We start from the raw sequence: 18,618 nt of genomic DNA, 5'->3' as shown, positions 1-18,618 counted from the left end.
TATCTGTGGGCTATTCACTGAATAATTTGAAGTGATGATATTTTATTTTTATTTTCTGGTTTCGCATTTATGTTTTAATAACTCTTTTTTTTATAATGGGGAAGATAACAAAGCTATTTTCTTTAAAAAAAAAAAGTGATGTCAACCAAATATAAAGGAAAAAGTGCTGAATTGAAGTCATATCTAGCTGTAACTAGTAAAAATGAGCAAATGACTTCATAGCTATAGACCTCACATTTTCTTACCTTTAAAATCTGAATGTTGGGCCATATGTTCACTTTGAATTCTAACCTTAAAAAAATTATTGTTGGAACCACTTGATTCGATTTTCTTGACTTTAGAAAACCACCATCTAGTTGAGAAAACTTGCCTGTGCTGCCCTCTGCTGGTTATTCTGAAAATAACAAGGACTGGCTTTGTATTTTATAAATCGCCTCCTCCATTTAGACTATTAAACTGTTCAGCCTGCAGTAGCTAGGTCTCAGGCACTGGTCCAGAATACCTTGCAGGTAAGAACAAAATCCTATAAATTAAATTTTCTTGATCTCTACATTAACTTGATATTCTTTCATTGCAAAATCTGGATTTCACCAGAAAAATATTTTCTTCCTTATAAGATTTGGTGTCTAAATTCCTGGGTCCTTTTAATTGGTAAAAATGTGTCCCAATTGCAGATCTAGGAGAAACTAGGAGTTGCAAAGAAAAAACTAACGAGGACTCCGAGATTCTTGGAGTTGAAGTATACAAAGTACTGTCCCCAGGGGAAGAGGAAGATGGCATCCAAAAGCACACGACTGCTCCTGCTGCTGAGCTGTGTGGTCAGTCCTGAAGTCCTAGGTGGTGAGTAGGGCCATTGAGCCAGAACTGAGGACACAGTTGATCCCACAGTGCTCATGAAACAGCCATGGACTTTCCCTGTCCTGCTCCCACCCTCCAAAAAAAAAAAAAAAAAAAAAAAAAAAAAAAAGCCATTTGAGTACTGCAGGAAATACTTATTAAAGGTTCAAATGAACAACAATGTGGTAAAAAGTTCAAAGCTCTAGAATCAAACCAAAGACCACCCTAGAGGTTGTAAGCTAGACTCAAATAAAATAAAATTTGAAAGTTTATTGGGAAGGATACAGAAATTGTTTGAAAACACTGTACTCTTAACAGACTGTCAATAAATGATAGCTATAATCAGAACTTCATAATATTTACGCACTGTTTCCCTATTCGAGCATAGCAGAAACTCCAGTTTGCAAAGGATATGCAACCTAATTGGAGAGATGTCTCTTCCACACTTACAGGCCAAGTGTCAAGTACAAAGTACCATGTCAACAAAGTGGGAAGCAATGCTGTAGAATCTACCAATGGAGAAAGTAGGGGGAGATCCAAGTGTGATAAGAATAAATATTATGGAATATCTGAAATCTTCCATTTCCATAAAATGTGGGTTTATGTGATATAAATATTTTGTTCTATTTATGAGAAAAAAATGAGGCCTGGAGAAGGGTGGAGACTTGCCCAAGGTCAAATAGCAAGACCATGTTTTGCTCTGACTGGCTTCTGGCCCGAAGTCCCATGTGACCTTCTGGGAGTTGTATGTGAAAGAATGAAGAATCCTGACTTGAGCATCACTTCTGTTGAGAAGACAGCCTTCTAGGGATCCTTAGCTTAGCATTGCTGTCTGTAACTTAGCATTGTTCCCACTAGCCCTTGGAGAATGAAAAAGAAAGCAGCATTCTTGAGCACCATGTTGGCCCCTACAGTTGAAATCTGTGATCCTTGTTATCTTCTACTCTTTACATGTCATACTAGGTGCTTCTCTGTCCTCAACCCCACAGCTATTTCCAGCTACTAATTCTTTCAACCATTTATGGGTACTCAGATTCTTGGGTCTCAGTCACCATTTCTCTTTTCCTGTATTTCTTATTGGTGCATTGTAGTTATACATAATGGTGGAATTCATTATTTGTATGTGCATATGATATATCAATATAATTTGGCCAATATCATTCTTTATTATTTTCCCTTTTCCTCCCCTCTTTCCTCCTCCTGATCCTTTTCCTCTACTCCACTGATATCCCTTTAATTTTCATGAGATCCACCCTCCTCCCACCCAGCAACCTTTCCTTTCCCTTTTCCTCTATGGCTTCCACATGTGAGAGAAAGCATACAACCCTTGACTTTGCAAGTTTGGCTTATTTCTCTTAACATAATGTTCTCAAGTTCCATCCTTTTTCTTGTAAATGGCATAATTTTGTTTTTCCTTATGGTTGAATAAAACTCCATTGTGTATAGATACATTTTCTTTGTCCATTCATCCATTGATGGACATCACTCACCTTTTCTGAACTGTGCAAGAGTAGGCAGAACTGCCCAACTTCCCTGAACAACTGCCTTCCATGGCCATTTCTACGTGGCTGGTAATTTCTTGCTCCTCTGGTGCTAGGTTGATCTCAGGCTGGGTCTTGATATTTGCCTCTGCTATATCCTGGGGAATAATAACAAGCTCCAACTCCACCCCTGGATTTTGCCAACCTTTCTAGTTTCCCTCTCCAGGAGCATATATTGTATATATGTTACATAGAGAAACTACATATTCTGTGTGCTGTGGCTTATAGGAAAAGTCTGATCTTGCACTTAAAGGAAGTATGGAGAACTTAGAAAGGAATTTTCTCTCTCCACAGGACCTATGGTATGATTATAACTCTTATCGCTTCTGCAATGTCTTTGTTCTGGTCTGTGACTGTCCTTCACCTTGGAGCAATGCATAGGACCAATGCAATGGTTAGAGAGACATAGAGCAGCATGATTCATAGACAATAAAACAGCTTCATCTGGTTAATATTTTCAAAAATATTACACCAACTACAGTAAAAATGATGATGATTTTAATAGCAATAATTCTAACAGTTACTATTTACAGAAAAATTATAATATAATGGGCTCTGTGCTAATCACTGTACATGCATTAACCTAATTAATCCTCCCAGCAACTCTATGAATTAGGGATATGTTGTTAACCCCACTCCGCAGACAAGAAAACAAGACAAGGGGAGGTTAAACAATGTTCCTGAGCTTGCTCCTCTGGTAAGTGGTGTAGAAAGACAGTCAGAGAAATATAGATCAGATATCAGAAGCTGAGACTTCTTGTCACTGCATGCATATAATGAGGAACTCTAGCACCGCAAGAGTTGGGGTCTGGGGTCTAGGTATGCTGAAAACACATTGAGCCCTCCCCCAGGTTCCACCACACTCTGGTGACCTCAGAGGGTCACTTATCTTCCTGAGTAGGTCTCCTCATCTGTACAATGAGGATAGCCATCCCTATCTCTCAGGAAGAGTCTGGTAGTTAAGGCAATTGGAACAAATATGGTTGTTTTAAAACAAATAGCTTGAAAATAGTGACTAAGTTGACAAAAGTTTCTACTTGGAGTCAGACTGTCTGGGGCAAAATCTTGTCTCTCACTTTTTTGCTATGGGATCCTCGGACATGACCGTTTCTTTTTGTCTTTGTTTTTCTCATCTGGAACATGGGTATATTAAAGTACCTGATTCATAGGGTTATTGTGGGGATGATTAGAATAGACATAAATTGTCTGAGTAATTGTCATTGAGTAAAGGCTCCATGAATGTGTGGAGCAGTAGAAGGCACAGCCGTGCCTCAGCAGAGCAGCATTGATTGCATTTCTAAGAGCTGAAGTTTCTCCATTAGGGGGCACATGGCCAGAGCTGCACTAGTGCAGTGCCCAGGGGAGGGGAGAGGAAGGTGGAGAAAGAAAGAACAGAAGGCAAACACAGAATTGCAGATAAAGAAAGACATACAAAGCACAGAGACAAAAGAGAAAGAGAGAGGCAGAGAGACATGGAGTGGAAAGATAAAGAGAAACCAACACATAGAAAGACCTGGAGATGTACAGAGACAGAATGGTGAAAGTAGAGAGATGGTCAAAGGTGGAGAAAAGCCCTCAAAGAAACACAGACACAGAGAAAGGAATGAGGGGAAAAGAGATTACTGATTGTCTGGTCTGAAGCATGGCATTAGGTCTCCTTTGCCCTGACTCTCCACCCACCCTGGATCCTTTGTGTGAGACCCTAGGATCTCTGCTGTCACTACCCAGAGTCAGGAAGGAAAGGCCACAGTGGTGGAGAATCTGTCCTGACCCATTTGGCTACAGAGTGACAAGCAGAGGCATTTCAAGATTCACGAGAGAATTCAGAGTGAACTGCACTAGGAATATTGGGTGTGAGGTCAGGGCTCTGTCCTCAGACTTCGGGTGGAAGAATTGAGCTCCTCTTGCCCCTTCTTTCAGAATATTCTCACCAATATTAAGTCAGAACCTTTGCTTCTGAATGTATCTCCAGGCTGCCCCTTTCAGAAATTGGACCCTGGTCCATCAGCTGTCCCTTTACAGATGATAATCGATGGTCTCCTTCTTAAGCAGATCAGCTTTGACTTCAAGAGTCAAGGATCTTCTTTGCTTTCTTTCTTGCTGATATCATAAGTGAAGCATCCCAACATGCTGATTATTTCTGTTGCTAAATTCCTAATTTCTAAATATTTCACATTTATGAAATTAAAGGTTGGGAGGGTTAGTGGCAGGCACATGGAATTTTAAGACCTAGAACAGAATCTGAAAAGCAGCTTTTCCATCTTACTGTCTGACCTTGGGCAGGTGACCACCTCAGCCTGTTTCCTTATCCCCCTAAATTATTCTGATAAAAATATAATATGGATAAGCCCCTTTGCGTAGTGCCTGGCACCAAGTAAATAATTTCTAAATAGAATTTGGTGATAGTGACAGCAGTAGGAGCAGCAATGGCATAAAGCCTTTCTTTTCTTAACATAAAATTTCATTCAATTTTCTACAGGTAATTGATGGCAAGGCATTTAAATAAATGAATATCTTTGCTGCTTGGTGGCAGTGTAATGTGGGTACCTCTCAGAACTTTTCCTTCTTAGCTGGGTCAGTCATTACCCATCATTCACAGATACAATAGCACATGAGAAGCCTCTGTAGCTATAATGAGCATGTTGTTCCAAGCCAGAGCTGGGACTGCAGCACAGGAAGATGTGGTTGGATACTAGACTGAGAAAATTCTTAAATGCTAATGTTCAGGGAGCTTATGCGAAAGCAGTGGGGAGCACCTGGAGATGAAATAGATCAGAAGAGTAAGGCAAACGGATGACAAGGTGTCAACTGCCTGGGAAGAGAGGACTGTTACTATAACTGGTCAGTGGACATCCACTGTGAGAGGAAAGACCCTTGTACCCATCCAGGGTGTCCGAGTGTAGCCACATTGCCACAAAGCCCAGGCTGCTGGCTTGACATTCCCTTTGTCATCTAGCCCCTCTGCACTTCCCAACATATCTCCTTTATAAACTTTCAGATGAAGTGATGCGGCACATTCACCAGTTGGTGAGCTGCAAGAATGTGAGCTGCCCTGAATCATGGCTTCTTTGGCCTCTAGGCCTCTCCAGTCCTTGTCTACCATAGTTGCCTGACAGATCTTCTGTTCTTAAAGCAAAATTAAGGTCCTGCTATTTATTTGCATGCCTTGCACATCCGTCTGCTGGTCCTCTGCCCAATGTGTCCCCTTTCCCCAACATGCCCCCTCCCCTTGCTACAGAAGCACATCCCACCTGTGCTCTACTTCTAGCTAAGTTGCCTTGAACCTGTCCCATGTATCCCCACCACAAGGATTATTTAATCCTATTGATGCCTAAAACCACCAGTTTATACCCCTCCTCCAGTCCTGTGCTGCCTTGAATCATAGTTGTTTGGTCTCAACTACCAATGTGTTATTCTGCCAGATGCTGAGTGTGTTTACTCAGTTACGCTTTTTAGATCTGAGGAAGTAACCACTTTGGGGTTAGGGGACCCACTGTAAGACAGACCTGCATTGAACACCTGACCTGCAAAAGCCCCACTGTGACTGCTAGGCCACAGTATTGTTTTGGGCCTCCTAGAATTAGGGTTAGTTCAGAACCAGTGTCCAACAGTCCCCGAAAGCTCTGATTATTTTCTTTTTCCCACTGCTCAGCTACCCTGGTATAAGGCCCTTGGAGGAACATGGGAGAAAGATTAACAATGTATATTTTTTATGATGCAGCAAAGTCCTTCTGAATAAAGGACTCTTCCATGTTTTTATTCAAAGGGTTCTGAATCTATAAGCTGTATCATGTCTGGCCTTGACTGTTTTTTGCTTTCATGACTTGTAATTGTTTTTGTTTCTGCACAGATATCATCCTGAGACCCAGCTGTGCTACCGGATGGTTTTACTACAGGTCCAATTGCTACGGGTACTTCCGGAAGCTGAGGAACTGGTCTGATGCTGAGGTAAGGGATTTGATTATTTGACTTCTTTCAAGAAAGGGGTCATCCAGAGCCCCAGATCTCATTTGATTCAGAATGAAGAGACCTTCCTTGGCACTTTGAGGAGAAGCCACCTGGATGGTGAAATGGAGAGAAGAGGGTTGCTGTGTTCAACTCATTCCATATTGTAAGCACTGATAAAGCAGATACGATATGCCCAGGCCCTGGGTGGATTACAAAAACATACGAATGAAGAGAAAATAGCCCTTGCCCCCAACATAGAACAAAGGAGAATATAAAGACCAGGAATTTCCAGGAAAAAAATGGTTGAATTCCTGAGAGAGATTTGCCAGAAAGAGAGTAATGTGTAGAAAGGCATGGAACAGAGGCAATTCCAACAAATGGGAGGTCTCATTGCTCTACACAACCCCAAAATGTACTGATATTATTTCATTGAGACTTTGTCTAAGGCATACTCAAATAGCCAGTTCAAGTAAGTGGAGGCTCACTGTTGTCTTTCTGAATTGTGGTTAATTGAAGCAACTGACTGGGGAAGACTGGGGGTGTGGTGTGGCATGATCTGGGCTCCAGGTAGTCTCAGAACTCCTGTACATAACTCAAAGGAAAAAAAAAAATGATGGAGCACCTACCACGGGATACTACTGAGGACTCAAAAATAATCTCTGGCTTTAAAAAGTACAGGATGAGTAAGGATTGTGACATTTGAACAGAAAATGCCAACACGGCATAAGCATAGATGACTTTTCTAAGATCATACCAAAAATAAGTAATAGGGAAAACCCAGGGAGGTCTGCCCTAACACATTGCTTTCCTGAGCCGAGTCATGAATAACGAGAGAGAGAGAGAGAGAAAGAGAGAGAGAGAGAGAGAGAATGTGTGCAATGGAAGGAAGAAGGTGGGGAGAGAGAGCGTTAGGCAAAGGCACTTCCCAAACTGTAATTTTGAGGAAACTGAACCTCAGAGAGGTGAAGTGACTTGTCAAGGTCACAAACACTAACAAGTAGCAAGACCAGGACCCAGGGCACTTCCTCTGACCCCAAATCTCTTGCCTTTGCCTTGTGCTGCCTCTTCCTCACATGCCTGACTCTGTGACGTTGTCTTCTCCCATGGTGACAGGAATCTCCTGTGGGATTTAGGTCTTGGTTGCTGGAGGAGAAAGAGGGGGCTGCATGAGTCCCTTCTGCTTGGCACACTAGGATTCCAAGGAGAGGGCTGTGCTTTGAAATGTCAAGGCATCATTAATGGGACCTCTCCTTGTGTGCAGCTTGAGTGTCAGTCATATGGAAATGGAGCCCACTTGGCATCTATCCTGACTCTAAAGGAAGCCAACGTCATAGCAGAATACATAAGTGGCTATCAAAGAAACCAGCCCATATGGATTGGCCTGCATGACCCACAGAAGGTAACTCAAACATGGCCCACAAATGTCTTTTGTAAAAGCCAGGAAGATAGCCCCTTTCCAGGAAATGGCCTCCTGGCCTACTAATAGGGGCACAGGCAGTGGATCTTTCTGTCAGCTGCTTCTAACTGACAAAAGGCAAGACATCAGGGTCAGGAACCCAGATCTGACCCACAGTGGAGGATATAATTTAAGTAGCACCATTTTACAGAACTTCTATCTAATTAAGGTCATCCTGAATCTTAGAAAGTGAAATTACCAGCTTTCTAGACCCTTCCAAAAAAAATAATAGGTTGATGTAAGTGTATATATGTGTGTGTGTTTGTGTGTGTGTGTGTGCGCGCGCACATGAGCATGTGTAAGGAGACTTGTCATGAAACTCAGATTAACTACATCTCCATTAAATCTTGAATGAAAGTTGAACATTTTCTGCTAACCTTTCTCTCAGATACTGTTACTTCTTTTCATTATCCTTGAGTTCTTTTCACTGGACTCTGGCTGTATCTTTCATCAATACTTCATTGTAAGGAATGCCATGTGAGGTCTCCATAAGGTTGCGTTTTATAGATTCTTTGTGGAGTTTTGGTTTGGTTCTAAACTCATAGGGACACAGGAGAAAACCCAAAACTTTGTTTCTTGGTCATGCTGCCAGAGATATCAGACATTCACATCACATCTGCCATGAATGCATATTTATCCTTTAGAATGTACCCATAAATATCTTCATGCTTTTTCTCTTCTTGAATATTATGAGAAAATGGGTAACCTTTGGTCACTGTTGCTACAAACATTTTATACAGTTACTCATCTTTTAATGATGTTTATTTGATTACCATAATTTTACATTTTCATCTATTCACAATTGCTATTAAACATAACTTGGCTTTTCAGAGATAGGATAAATATTTACATCTATTTCTATAACATTTTTGTAGTTTAATGTTTTATATTCATGACTGAGAAAAATAAGTAACAAACACTTTAAAAATTGAGTAATGTCTCTGGTAGTCAAAAAGTGTAAAGTAAGAAAATATAGTTTGCCTTGTCAGATTGTCTAACTTTTGCTTTTTCTTAATGAATAATATTTTTAAGTATATAGAGAAATTGTTCCTATGCCCAGTTTGTGAGCATGTAATTTCTACAACTGAACTATTTTGGAACATACCTTGGCAATTCACATCAATAATCTCAAAATATCCATACCCTTTGGTCCATAAATTCTACTTCTGAGATTCTATCATAAGGAAATAATTTGAAATATGAAACAGTTTTGTGAACTGTTCATAAAGTGTTCATAGCAGTATTCTTTATAATAATTGTAATTTAGAAACAACATACCTATCAATAGAAGAAATTAAAGGAAAATTATAGTATATTTTTTTCATTAAAAATATTTAGAAAGCAAGTTACAAATTTGAATATATATTTTAAAGATTATAACATTGGGGAAATACTTTAAAACATTGATATAGGCAAAACTTTTTTTTGATGGGACCTAAAAAGCAAAGGCAAAAATGGACAATCTCTGAAGAGCAAAGTTCTATTTAACAGCAATTGTTAATAGATAAAAATGTAAAATCCTTAATAGTAAAATCATCAAACTAAGAAGCTTCCATATAGCAAAGAAAACCATCAACAGAGTGAAGGGACAGTCTGCAGAATATGTGCAAACTATTCATCTGACAAGGGATCGATATCCAGAATATATGAGGAACTAAAAAAACAACAACAAAATTTATTCAATTAAAAAATGGGCTAAAGATCTGAATAGATATTTCTCAAAACAAGATATACAAATGGTAAATGAGTGCTAGAAAATGTTCAACATCACTAATCATCAGGGAAATGCAAATCAAAACCACCTGCTGCCTCACCCTATTATCAAATAGAACAAATAACACAGGCGGTGAGATGTAGGGAAGAGGGAACCCTGGCATGCTATTGATGGGAATATAAATTAGCAGGACCATTATGGAAAACAGTATGAGGGTTCCTTAAAAAATTAAAAATTGAATTATGATATGAGCCAGAAATCTCACTACTGAGTATTTAGCCAAAGGAAAATGAATCATTATGTCAAGGAGATACCTGTACTCTCAAGTTTATTGCAGCACTATTCATAATAATTGAGTTATGGAATCAACCAAGGGGTCAATGGACAAGGAAAATATGGCTCTATACACAATGGAATTTTATTCATCCATAAGAAAATTAAATCCTGTTGTGTGCAGCAACGTGGATGGAACTGGAGATTGTTAGAGTAAGTGAAATAAAACAGATACAGAAAATGTCACATCTTCTCACTCATATGTGAAAACTGTTGAATGGAATGGAATAGTGGTCACCAGAGACAGGAGAAAACAAGTCTTCCTACCCTCAGTGGAGGGAAAGGATTGGAAATGGGGCACCAAAATACAGTTAGTTTGGAGGAATTTGTTCTGGCTTTCCATAGTACAATAGGGTAGCTGTTGTCTACAGCAATCTCTGATACATTTCAAAATAACTAGAAGATTGAATATTCTGAACACATAGAAATGATGACTATTTGAAGAGATGAAAGTGCTTTTACCCTGACTGATCATTACATATTGTATATGTATATACTGGGTGATCACATAGTACCCTGTAAGAATATACAAATATTATTTCTTTATAACAAAACATAAAAATGTAATGATCCATGAAGACATTCATGTCAGAAGTAAATTTGCTGATATAGCAGTAATTTTCTCCTTGCAGTGTTTAATGTAGTAACTTTTCTCATTTTTCTTTGCACATTTCTGCACTTTCCAGTTTTTACAGTGAAAACTATTTTAAAGACACCCAAGGGGACTCAGGCTTGGGCAGGTGGACTGGCTGATGTGTTTATTTCTTCTGTCTCCTGTCATTGCAGAAGCAGCAGTGGCAGTGGATTGATGGGACCTCGTACCTGTACAGATCCTGGAGTGGCAGGTCCTCGGGTGGGAACAGGCACTGCACAGAGATAGGCTATAATGACAGTAAGTCCTCCTGCATCCTGTACCTCTTCCCCAATCATGGCTCCTTCCTTTGACCATTTGAGAGCAAAGATGGATATTGTCACCCTCCTTCCCCACTTTCCCCCTATAGAAAGAGAAGCAGTTCTCTCCTTCTTCAGGACAATGGCATTGCCATAGCTAATGTTTACCAAACTTCAGTCGTCTGTGACCACTTAACGGTCTTTGCCATACCAGTATACAAACCTGTTCAACAATTTACTCTGTATTTTCTTTAAATCTGCTCACTTCTTCTCTTAAATATATTTATTTTAAAATCATATTGTATACCCTGGAAGGGACACATGTCCCACTTTGGTAAACCCAGGCCACAGGGAGTAAGTGTATACAGTGAAACAGATGAATCCCTCCTGATGCCTTTAAAATTAGGGTTCCTGATGAGCCCTAGAAACCCAGTCTTGGCCTGAGTTCTTCCTTCCTGCTTCTTTCCCTGAGTCCTGTGCAGTGGCTGAACCTCAGTTGCAGGCTGCATGCCCTCACTCACTTGGGCTTTCTCCTTGCCTTGCTTGCTTTCATTCTTTGCTCTTTATGCTACTAAATTATGTTTTCCAGTCTTGGTACTAATGACCAATGATTATGGAATGGGAATTCTTTGTTGTGGGGGGCTATCTTGTACAATCCAGGAGGTTTAGCAGCATCCGTGGTCTCGCTATTCAATAGATTCCAGAAGCATCACCCTGCTTCCCAGGATGTGACAGCCAAAAAATATTTCCAGATATTGCCAAATTTCCCCTCTGAGGTCCGATTCACTGGGGATTGAGAACCACAGCCAGTAAATGAATGGGAGATTTCAGCGGCAAAATAAGAACACAGAGTTTTAAAGTTGTGAAAGGGTATGTGTATTTGAGAACATCCCTGTGAGTCTAAAAGACGACCATAAGTGACACCAGACCCCTCTCCTAGCCAAGAATTTGGCTGGTGCAGGGCCTGGGTCAAGGACTCAGGAACTGGGTCTAAGGTGGAAAAGGGACCAGTTGCTTTGATTTATTGATGACTGAGGGATAAAGCTTATAAGAAAAACAACAAACAAGAGTGAGGAACTTTCTAACAGAAAAGGTGGGGAGGGTGGATATGAGGAGACAGACTTGAGGAAGACCCTCAGAGACAGAAAACTGGAGAGGGGATTTTCACAAACCAGCAGTGTCCATGCTGCTGCCGTTCAAGGCATAGGTCAGCTCAGCTGAAGAAGCACAGCCAAGACCCACTGGCAGAAGCTACCAAAATGTGGATGCCTACCCAAAGGAAGGAGAAAGGTGAGCTCTCGGCACCATCCAAACACGTCAAGGGTTCACACAGGAAGTCATGATAAACCCATTGCTAGAGTCAACCAAGCAAAAGGTGGACAGTGTAGTGTTCACTGTAGTTGAAACATATGCAAAGTGTTTGAAGAGAACTTAATGACACAAAAAGATCAACTGAGGAGTATTTTAAACTGAATTCCAGGGATTCACTTCAGATCTACAACATCAGACTCTCCAGGGCTGGAAGATGGACCGACCTTGGGGAAGTGGTAGACCAGATGCTTCCCAGAGTCCCTCCCAGACCCAGATTCCTGAGGTTTCCCTTGGTCAAAGTTCTCAAACAAAAAAAGTCTTTTCCCTATCAGCCCATGATCAGATGATGAAGTTCCTTTGTGAAGTTGCCTGTGTGGGAGTGATGGTGACTAGAACCTCAGGTTCTCGAGAGCATCCCCTCTGGCGCTTCTCCTCCTTCTCCCGGGTTTATTCAACTCAGCTTGACTCAGAGAACAGGCTCCACACAGAAAGTACAAGCAAGGAACCAAGGCTGAGAGAAAATCAGGTGGAAAGTAGAATTGGAAGGGACATTGCCCTCAACCCCATGGGTGTCACTTTCTATCTGTAGAATGGATTTTTGCCCCCAGGTTCACTTTCTATTTTTTAATCTTAAAATTCAAAGTGTATGATTCCCCAGTGTACAGTGACACACACATTCTTCTCTCTCAGTGATGGGGCTCATTCCTTTTTTTTTTTTTTTTTTCCTATTTATAAAAAAGAAAAAAAAAAAGGACATTTTATTCTGTGTGTCCTTCGGTCATCCTTTGGAACTCTCTGCTTTATACCACAGTGTAACTGTTTTGTGACTCCCTGGTAGTGTTGTGTTTCCTGACTTATCTTTGGTTCACTTTGAGATATTTAATAATGGTAACTTCACTTTGCAGTTTATAAAGAAATTTCATGTTCAAGCTAGTTTGTGGTCAAGAGTAGGGGTTCTGCATTCTCAGTGTCCAGGTAGAATTCCAGTTGTTCCCCTTGACTGGGCTGTGTTGACCCCAGGAAGATTTCTTATTTTTCTGTGCCTCAGATGCCTGAAGGAAACACCAGTGCCAACCATATCATGTGCTTCCACTGCAGTGCAGGCTGGGCTCATGACTCCTGTGCCCCAAAGGGGAGGAGATTGGTCTACTCCCCCTTCTCTGCATTTCCCCACCCATGATGGGGAAGGGACGAGGAGAGAGAAAACTGATACCTTTCTAGGTGCTGCATGGGGTGAGCTGGCTGTTCTTGACTGCTTGAAACTTATTTATGGGTTCCATGGGTGTCACCTCAAAAGGACCCACTAAGAACACCCTCCATCTCAAGCAACACCCAAAGCACTTATGCTCCAAACCAGATTCAAGCAGACACCCTTGTGGTGATTTCCGTGCTAGTGATCTTGTGCACCATCTCTTTGCTCTAAACTGTGAAAATGCCCAGCAAGTCTGCCCTCCCCATTGCATTTGCACTCTGTGTCTCTAAATCTGAGCACCATGGATGTGGACAAGGGCAGTGCAGCCTCTGTGCCTCCTGAGAACTGGGAATGGGAGAGTGCGCGCTCATTCCTCTCTCCTAGCTCTCACGCACCCATAAAACACACACTGGCAACGGGTCAGGTCTGCGGGCCAAAGCCCAAGCAGACACCTACTTGGGGAGAGACTCATCACTCTGTAGCAGTTCACCCTGGGATGACAAGTGACTCTGAGGAACTTGATTTTGTGGGGAGGGAAATATTTGAGCCTCTCCTCAAAAGCACCTCAGTCCTTCAAAAGGTCGTCTGCTCCTGGCTTAATTCATCTTTATAAATGGCGGGATGAGACTGGCTTCAGCAGCTTCCAGTTCTCTGGACTTTGAGCAAGAGCTTTTTAGAGCTCAACTATGAACTTTCAACGGTGGACTTTAAGAAGGAGCACCCCCAGAGCGTCACTGCACTCTGTGTCAAACACAAGATATTTTCTGTAGATTCATGTCAAGCCTTGCGTTCCTCCAAAGCAGGAAGAAATGGAGCTTTTGCAATGGCACGTGACCTTTAAATGTTTTTTCTTTCTGTTTGCAATTGCAATATTAAGGAATCTTCAGAGAAATGTAAATAATAGGATTATAAATAGAGAGAGATTTGAGGAAGTGGCATATGCAATTGTGGGGACTCGTCAGTCTGAAGCATGCAGAGCAGGCTGGCAGGCTTGAAATTCCTGCAGAAGTCAACACCGCATCTTTAAGTCTAATGACAATCCAGAGGCAGAATTCCTTCTGCTTTAGTGGACTTCAGTCTTTCCTCTTAAAGCCTTCAACTTATTAGATGAGGCTCACCCACATTATGGAGGGTAACCTGCTTTACTCAAAGTCTACTGGTTTAAATGTCAATCATAACTCAAAATACCTTCACCACAGCATCTAGACTACTAGACAACTTGCAGCTCATAAACATCTGAATCTCATCACCTGATCAGGTTGATGCATAATATAGCCATCACTGAACCTTTGTCCAAGCAAAACAACAAGATAGCTCTGGTAAACTCAGTACTGAACTGGATGTATTTAAATGTCTGTTTGTTCTCTTGCAGACTTTTTAACTTGGAACAAAAATGAATGCAGCAAGCGCCAACACTTCTTGTGCAAATACCGACCATAGAGCAAGAATCAAGATTCTGCCAAGCCTTGCACAGACCGCTTGCTCTTCTTTCTCTGCCTTGCTGTCTAAATCTGATCATTGTCTTAGACAGTAAACACAGCAACTAAGGCTGATAAGGTCTCTAGTGCACTGATTTTATTAGGCCTAGAGGTCCCAGTAATGATATGATAATGGCTTCTTACACTAAATGTTCACCTCATAATTCCTTTCTATAGTACTTTTTTTTCTTCCTCCCCTCTCACTGGTTGTCTCAAGCAGGCTAGGGGTGTGCATCCCCAACTAAGGAAACGGCTCAGTAAAGATTCAAAGACAGAGAGCAGAAACACAAGAATAAGCTTCTATACACTTCAGCTTCTCTGTTGCCCACACCCACCCCACCAGCCACTTGTTTATTCTTCCTTTAACCATGGAAACATTCATCACTAGAGTCCCTACTAGACTGAGCTGGACTATAAGTTCTTTTAATAAATAGTTATATACATAGGAGGCTGCTGTGTTCCAATCCAGTGAGTGGAAAGGTAATATTAGATTCAGAAGTACTCCAAAGTGTTTCTTCATCTTTCTCCTGAGTTTCTAACTCCCACCTGCTCAGCAGCAGCCCTGGCTTGAATAGAGGAGAGAAGGCGGTGCCGTGCCTGCCAACCTCAGAGCAGGGATGAGTGAGTGGGAGTCATTGGATTATGGGGAATGGGGACCTGGGAATGGGGAAAACAGTCACAGCTAGTGCAGCAGGGCTGACCAGGGGCCTAGGAGCCACCTGCATGGCCTTTCTCAATTTTCTTTGCTTTGAGGTTTGAGATTATTGTGTGGTTACTTCAATCATGAGGAAATACTTGTACCCTCAAATATACTAAGCCCTTTAGATCATGCATCTGTATAGCAATATAAGAAGAAATAATAAGGACTTGATTATAGAAGCTAGTCTTTGGCAGGATCACATCCATATTTTTTTAGATGGAAAAGCAAGACCTCCAAGGGAGCTCAGGCTGGGTGAAGGCAGCTTGCTTCCTCTACTTGCTTAGCCAGCCAGTAAACATGCAGTCTGCTTTCCTGATTTGAAAACATTCCTATCACCTCAGCAGTCTAAGACCACCTACTGAGTGCTGGTTGAAAGAAGGATTCAGTGAAGAAAGGACCATTCTCTTAGTGGTCAAAGAAGAAAACATCAAAAGCATTAAAAAGCACTATCCATATAAAAGATAAATCTGTTAGTAGTGAGATTTCAGATGAGATGATAGACTGGTGCGAAAGGGTCATCCTTTGGAAGAATAGAATTAATATTGGCAAAATAGCAACCACCAGCTGGTAAAAGGGTCCTGGACAAGTTGCTGCTGGAGAAAGAAAAGTACCAGATTCCTGGAGAGAGAAAATAGATAAATCCAGACTGCAAGAGGATGGGAGCCAGAGACCCTGCCAAGTGCCTGGTTTTGCAGTGTTACCTATAGAAAATAAAAGAATTTCAAAGAAATATGAATGAAAATGTCCCCTCAAAGTAGATCTCATTGTTTTTCTGACTAAGACACATACCAAGAGATAAAAGAAACTATGGCTCACTGTCCCTTCCTAATTCATTTACATTTCCAGTAGGAATAATGCCTCATTATAGCAAAGTAGGAATGAACAACATGAAAAGCCAAAAAGTAATAGATAGTAGATACATCAAAATAAAATAAAACCTAAATCATTCTGTAAATGTATTAAAAATATTAAAAATATATTTTATATCAATGAAAATCAAACCCAAAAACTAATAAGATAAAATTGAAAATTATTTTAAAGTAATTCCGACTGAAAAGCATTGTCACCTTAACACAGTCTTTGTGATGTAATAACATAGAACTCTTCCTGTAATTTCTGAAGTGCCAGTAACCTGTATGTACACATTGGGATCCTTGTGACATTCCCACAAATGGACAAGTATTCATCCTTCTTACTACAGAGCTAGGCTAGGGCTAGAGGTGTAGCTCAGTGGTAGAGCACTTACCTGGCATATGTGAGACCCTGAGTTCAATCCCTAGTACCACAAAAAAGAAAACAAACAAACAAACAAACAACAACAACAACAAAAAAACAAAACAAAGAGAGCTAGGCTAGTCCATGATTAACTCTAGAACTATGATGATTTTCACTTATGCATATGAAATTTTAATAATCCTTAGTGATTCACTGAGTAGTTTTATTGTTCAGCGAATCTTTATTTAATACACATTGTTTGCCAGGAACTCATTTTAGAGGGCGAAAATCTAGCAGATAAAATTCTTTGTCATCATGGAACATGCATTTCAGCAGGAGTGGGGAGCAGAAGTAGACAAGTACTAAACTAAAATAATACGATATGAGAAGACAGGTTTTGTGGTGAAAATATAAGGCCAAGAAGGGGTTCGGGAAATAGACATGTGTTGGGGTATGTATGGAATAGCTTATGACAACCAGACTGTTCACAAATGAAAAGAGAATTTGCTGGTTTATGTTATCTCACGGTCCATAAATAGATTGGAGATTTAGGTGTAACTTGACGAATGGCTCAACAGAATCACCAGGATGGGTTTTGGTTTTTGTTTTTCAAAGAAAATAACATTTCTTTGGACCTAAGTAGGATTTCAAACAGAAAAACACAGATTCAAGTGATTTTGAAAATATGCTGAGGTTTTACAAAATGGCAGCTGTATATGTATCTTTAAACTACAGGAGCACTGGAAATTACATCACTTAATTTTTTTTACTGGTGCCTTATAATTATACATAATAGTGAGATGCATTGTGACATATTGTACATGCATATAACATAATTTGGTCAATTCCATTCCCCAATACTTCCCCTCTCCCTTACCTCCTCCCTCCCCTGGTCCCTTTTCTCTAGTCAACTGGTTTTCCTTCTGTTTTCATAAGATTCCTGCACGTCCCTTCCCTCTTTTTTCTCTCTAGCTTCTACATAATGAGAAAAAACATATCACCCCTGACTTTCTGAGTTTGGTTGATTTTTCTTAACATAATGCTGTCAAGTTCCAGGATAAGATTTTCTCTGTTCATTTTTTGGCCATTTTTGCTGGGAATTAGCTTTATTATCAAGCCCTATCTAGTTGCAAGATGGCTGCAGAAGCTCCAGCACTCACCCGTATCAGAAGAGAGGTCTTCGGCCTTCACACAAAAGCCTCCAAGTGAAGTCTCATTGGCCAATCATAACCTGACCTGAATTATATGTTCATTCCCCCAACCAATCATCATAGCCAGGAAGAGAGAATGTGATGATTAACTTGGCCAAGTTATACCACATGTAACTCCTCTACAACTCAGGAATTTACTCAACTTTCCTGGAAAGAGAGACCACTCCGAGCCCATATGGTGACTTGGTAGAAATTGAAAAAAAAAATCACCCCTTTTTTTTTTCATGGGAAAAAAACAGCCCCATGGGCTCATAGGATCAAAGCAGGCTGAATTTTAGCTACCATTTGCCCCCTTAGTCATATATTCTTGTACTGTGAACAAACTCCACAGGCCTGTTTTCAGTTCTGCTGAGATACATGGGCTGAGAGTGGGTCAGAGTGATTCTCTACCCAGGCAGCCCAGAGTCCTTTGAGAAATTCTGTCCCAAGTTTCCACTATGAGACTTCAGACTCAGGACTCTAAACTAAAACTGGAGAAACACCTGATGTGAGAAAGAGAAAGTTCATGCAGGTGTTATTTTATGAGATGTGTCCACTTCCATAAAGTTCCTATCTCAGCCTATGGTAGTTTATTACTATAGGAAGAACAGTAATAGAGGATCAGGAGCTGAGGCACTCTGGATCTGCCTGACATCCCCAAACTGGTTGTGTGACATGGAACCTCCTTTCTCAGGATTTGTCTTCTTTTCTCAGGGATTTGAGCATTAAATTAGTTAAGATATGTGCAGAGTTTGAAAGTAGGACAAATGTTATTATCCTCTATGGAAGTTACAGTTAGCTGGTTGACCACC

General features: G+C 40.7%; 1 protein-coding gene across 1 annotated transcript; it reads left to right on the top strand.

The window, feature by feature from the left end:
- Positions 1 to 773: 773 nt before the first annotated feature.
- On the top strand, positions 774 to 14,663 carry REG4 (regenerating family member 4; the record flags this gene model as incomplete). The annotated part of the gene is made up of 5 exons (XM_079132553.1): positions 774 to 840; positions 6,229 to 6,326; positions 7,588 to 7,725; positions 10,616 to 10,721; positions 14,596 to 14,663. 5 exons carry the CDS (start codon positions 774 to 776, stop codon positions 14,661 to 14,663), a joined length of 477 nt encoding a protein of 158 aa, XP_078988679.1.
- Between the last annotated feature and the right edge of the window lie 3,955 nt (positions 14,664 to 18,618).

The sequence above is a fragment of the Sciurus vulgaris genome (genome assembly GCF_902686455.1).
Source record: "Sciurus vulgaris genome assembly, chromosome: 1".
Classification (NCBI taxonomy): domain Eukaryota; kingdom Metazoa; phylum Chordata; class Mammalia; order Rodentia; family Sciuridae; genus Sciurus; species Sciurus vulgaris.
This window is presented reverse-complemented; position numbering and strand designations above follow the sequence as displayed.